Here is a 4,554-nt window from a genome sequence, read left to right as displayed (position 1 = left end):
TAACAGGGAAAGTCTGTAACAGGGGCTCCTGATAGAACGGGCAAAGTGGTCCAGTGAGGGATTGGGCCAAACACGGATCGGGGCAAACAACGAGGTGACAAAGTGAGTTCTGGTAGGCCCAGGGTTACTCCACTCACCAGCAGGCAGGTACAGGATTAATCCACACTCCAGATTGTAGGAAAGGACAAGGTAATTCCAAACTCCAGGTTGGCTGTAGGATTGAAGAGGCCCACAGGAACCAATAGGGGAGTCTGTGTTCTCTGGCCGCAACTGGGACACACAGTCTTCCAAACAGCAAAGATGAACAACACAGGAGGGACTCTCGCTCTGCTAAATATCTTAGGACTTGTGTCCCAGCAGGTGGCCAGGCAACTCCCAGCCTGGCAACCAGTCCCGCCCCCCTCTACTCGAGCCCACACAAGGAATGTGTTCATTGTCCACAGTGAGCATGAAGGCAGAGAAGCAGACTTCCAGGCACCTGGCTGGGGAGGGGAGAAGGACAGCACAGAGGGGGCAGGCATTGGAGTGAGTGGTCAGTGGGGAGGAAAACCCCATGCTGGGGGAATGGCAAAGTCCTGGGGGTGCAGGGAAGACAAAAGAAAGAGTAGGGTCTGTGACATAATACATTAAAAGTGCTTTTGTCACTGTTTGTAGTATTGCTGCAGCAACGCTCAGTCACCACACCAGTCACAATGCTGCACAGTGCACAATACAAATCGACTATAATATGCTTTCTATAAAGTATATTTTACCGTGGAATACACCATTATATAGTGCACTGCACACCAATACCAAAAAAATTGCAGGCCTTTAAATGACTTTTGTGGACATTAACAGAGCGATTTGTGTCACTGCAGATCTGTCCGTAGAGCACACTAGATACCTGTCCCTAAACTGAACAGAAACTGTACACCTATACCAAATAAATACCAGCCATTTAAATGACTTTTGTGGACATTAACAGAGCTATTTGTGACACTGCTGCCGATCTCTAACTGTCCCTAAAGCACAGACTGGATACCTGTCCCTAAACTCAAAAGAGACTGTAGTAGACCTATACCAAAATACAAGCCCTGAAAAGGACTTTTGTGGATCTTAACAGAGCTATTTGTATCTGGCAATCTCTCCCTCATGAAGACAGCAGACCTTTCCCTATGCTGACAAAAAACAGAATGTGAAATGACCACCAGCTCTTGTTTATTTATAAGGTAGAGGGACTGTCCATGTGCTGAAATGTTTCAATTGGCTGTCCCGTTCCACCTGACGGCTGTGTCATGGGTCAAAGTTCTCCCCAATGTAAACTAATATGGCCGCCGCGAACAACGCCATGTGTTCGCAAAATTGGCGGGTAGCGAACAAGCAAAATTCTCTGCGAACCGACCGCCAGGTGAACCGCAAGGCCATCTCTAACCATCACTATTTACATCACATCATTTTCACTGCAGGCAGATTTCCCTATTACCTCACAGGGTGTTCCAAATGCATGACTCCTTGCAAGTCAGGGTGTCGAGAGGCCATCTTTGGAATATCTCTAGACCAATGGAAACTCTCTGGTAAAAGATATCTATCAGTACTAATGATATCACATACCCCCTGAAGAAGACCTTTACGATATTAGGTTGAAACGCTTGGGGTACCATTTTGCTGGTTGTAAAGGTTTTCCTTTTCGCATTGTTTTTAATTTTCAAGTGATTATTCTTGATGGATAATGTTGTAACCAGAGCTCATGTTTTATCTTACGTGGAATACACTTTTTACATTCTTGTTAAATCAAAATCAATTTTTTACAATTCTGTCCAGGGGAATTTTTCCTTTCTGTAATTAATTTGGGGTGCGCAGCTTTCTCCTTCCTATATGTTTTTTTTTATTTTTTCATTTTCTAGAAGCTAGGACTTAACCCTTGGGTGGTTCAGTGGATATGCAGCTGGCTAAGGGATGGATACCAGAATGTGGGTGTAAATGGGGTTCACTCAGAACAGAGAGCAGTCACTAGTGGTGTACCTCAAGACTCTCTACTAGGTCCTGTTCTATTTAATCTCTATGTAAGTGATATAACTAAAGGTTTGGTGGGTAAGTTGTGTCTTTTTGCCAGTGATACAAAGATGAGTAATATGACTAATAGTTTACAAATAACACAGAATTACGCAGAAAGGTTAAAACTCAGCTGGATCTTAACATATTGACAAAAGCTCCTAATAAAATTGAAAGTATAATTGTTGGATTAAATGCTGTTTTTGTTTTGCCATCCACCAGAATTGTGAGAAATTGAACACCGTGGATTTTCTTATGGTTACAACCTAAATTATTATGTATTTTTATGTTCTCTTACCAGGTGGGCTATCACAATAACATAACCTATATTGTACTAACAGGTTTTCCAAATATAAATAGCATAAACATTCCATTTTTCTTGGTGCTGTCTTTCATTTATTGCGTTACTATTTCTGGAAATCTTTTTATTGTGGTTTTATTTAATCTAAGTAAATCACTTCAGTCTCCCATGTACCTCTTCATAACCCAACTATCATTGCTTGATATAATTCTGTCTACAGATATTCTTCCCAACCTTCTTTATATCATCTTACATGATGGATGTACCATGTCTCTTGCTGGATGTATCATCCAGTTTTTCTTCTTTGCCCATGCTGAGGTCTCAGAGTGCTTTCTACTGACTGTGATGTCCTATGACCGTTATTTGGCCATCTGTAAGCCCCTGCATTACAACTCTTTAATGAACCAATCAATTTGCATTAAATCACTGATTATAGTTTGGTTAATAGGTTTTAAAATTGCATTGGCTGAGTCGGCACCCTTGCTCAGTTTACACTACTGTGGACCAAACATCATTAATCACTACTTCTGTGACTTTGAACCCATACTTGAGCTTTCCTGCTCCGATACTTCATGGGTTCATATTCAGACCTATGTAATAGGTTACATCTTTGTCATAGCTCCATTTGTGTTAATTGTTATGTCATATATCTATATTGTTTTAACCATCCTCAAAATGAAATCAGTTTCAGGAAGACAAAAGGCCTTCACCACCTGCAGCTCTCACCTGACCGTAGTGTGCATTTTTTATGGGACTATCGTCGCTGTGTACATGTTTCCAACAAAAGGTCAACTAAATATGCTGAACAAGTTCCTCTCTCTCTTTTATACTGTAATGACTCCATTGATTAATCCGATCATATACACATTCAGGAACAAGGACTTTAAAAAAGCTATTGAGAAAATAAAATCATAATTTTTTAAATAAAAATGTCAATGTGATAAAAAGTAAACATAAAAAAATGATTTTCCCATCCCAGTTTTAGTCCGTAGGGTTCAATATTGAGTTGGCCCATCCTTTGCAGCTATAACAGCTTCAACTCTTCTGGGAAGGCTGTCCACAAGGTTTAGGAGTGTGTCTATGGGAATTTTTGACCACTCTAATTTATCCCAAAGGTGTTCTATCGGATTGAGGTCAGGACTCCGTGCAGACCAGTCAAGTTCCTCCACCCCCAAACTCACTCATCTACTGTATGTCTTTATAGACCTTGCTTTGTGTACTGGTGTGCAGTCATGTTGGAACAGGAAGTGGAAATCCCCAAACTGTTCCCACAAAGTTGGGAGCATGAAATTGCCCAAAATGTCTTGGTATGCTGATGTCTTAAGAGTTCCCTTCACTGGAACTAAGAGGCCAAGCCCAACCCCTGAAAAACAACGCCTCACCATGATCCCCCCTCCTCCAAAAGATTTGGACCAGTGCACAAAGTAAGGTCCATAAAGACATGGATGAGCGAGTTTGGGGTGGAAGAACTTAACTGGTCTGCACAGAGTCCTGACCTCAACCTAAAGAAAAACTTTGGGATGAATTAGAGCGGAGACTGCGAACCAGGCCTTCTCTTCCTTCTGGAAGAATAGTCAAAAAGTCCCATAGACGCACCCCTAAACCTTGTGGACAGCATTCCCAGGAGAGTGCAAGCTGTTATAGCTGCAAAGGGTGGGCCAACTCAATATTGAACCCTACAGACTAAGACTGGGATGCCATTAAAGTTCATGTGCGTGTAAAGGCAGGCATCCCAAAACTTTTGACAATATAATGTATATATATATATATATACAGTGGGTACGGAAAGTATTCAGACCCCCTTAAATTTTTCACTCTTTGTTATATTGCAGCCATTTGCTAAACTCATTTAAGTTCATTCTTCTTCCTCATGAATGTACACATAGCACCCCATACTGACAGAAAAACACAGAATTGTTGACATTGTTGCAGATTTATTAAAAAAGAAAAACTGAAATATCACATGGTCCTAAGTATTCAGACCCTTTGCTCAGTATTTAGTAGAAGCCCCCTTTTGATCTAATACAGCCAGGAGTCTTTTTGGGAAAGATGCAACAAGTCTTTCACACCTGGATTTGGGGATCCTCTGCCATTCCTCCTTGCAGATCCTCTCCAGTTCTGTCAGGTTGGATGGTAAACGTTGGTGGACAGCCATTTTTAGGTCTCTCCAGAGATGCTCAATTGGGTTTAAGTCAGGGCTCTGGCTGGGCCATTCAAGAACA

The 4,554-nt window shown here is 41.6% G+C and overlaps 1 protein-coding gene across 1 annotated transcript; it reads left to right on the top strand.

The window, feature by feature from the left end:
- Positions 1 to 2,500: 2,500 nt before the first annotated feature.
- On the top strand, positions 2,501 to 3,247 carry LOC309554508 (olfactory receptor 5P52-like; the record flags this gene model as incomplete). Its single annotated transcript, XM_082256257.1, has 1 exon — positions 2,501 to 3,247. The coding sequence occupies one exon, from the start codon at positions 2,501 to 2,503 to the stop codon at positions 3,245 to 3,247; it is 747 nt and encodes a 248-aa protein (XP_082112383.1).
- Between the last annotated feature and the right edge of the window lie 1,307 nt (positions 3,248 to 4,554).

The sequence above is a fragment of the Pelophylax lessonae genome (genome assembly GCF_965119305.1).
Source record: "Pelophylax lessonae genome assembly, chromosome: 4".
NCBI lineage: Eukaryota > Metazoa > Chordata > Amphibia > Anura > Ranidae > Pelophylax > Pelophylax lessonae.
Note: the sequence above shows the minus strand (reverse complement) of the source record. Positions and strands in the feature narration are given on the sequence as shown.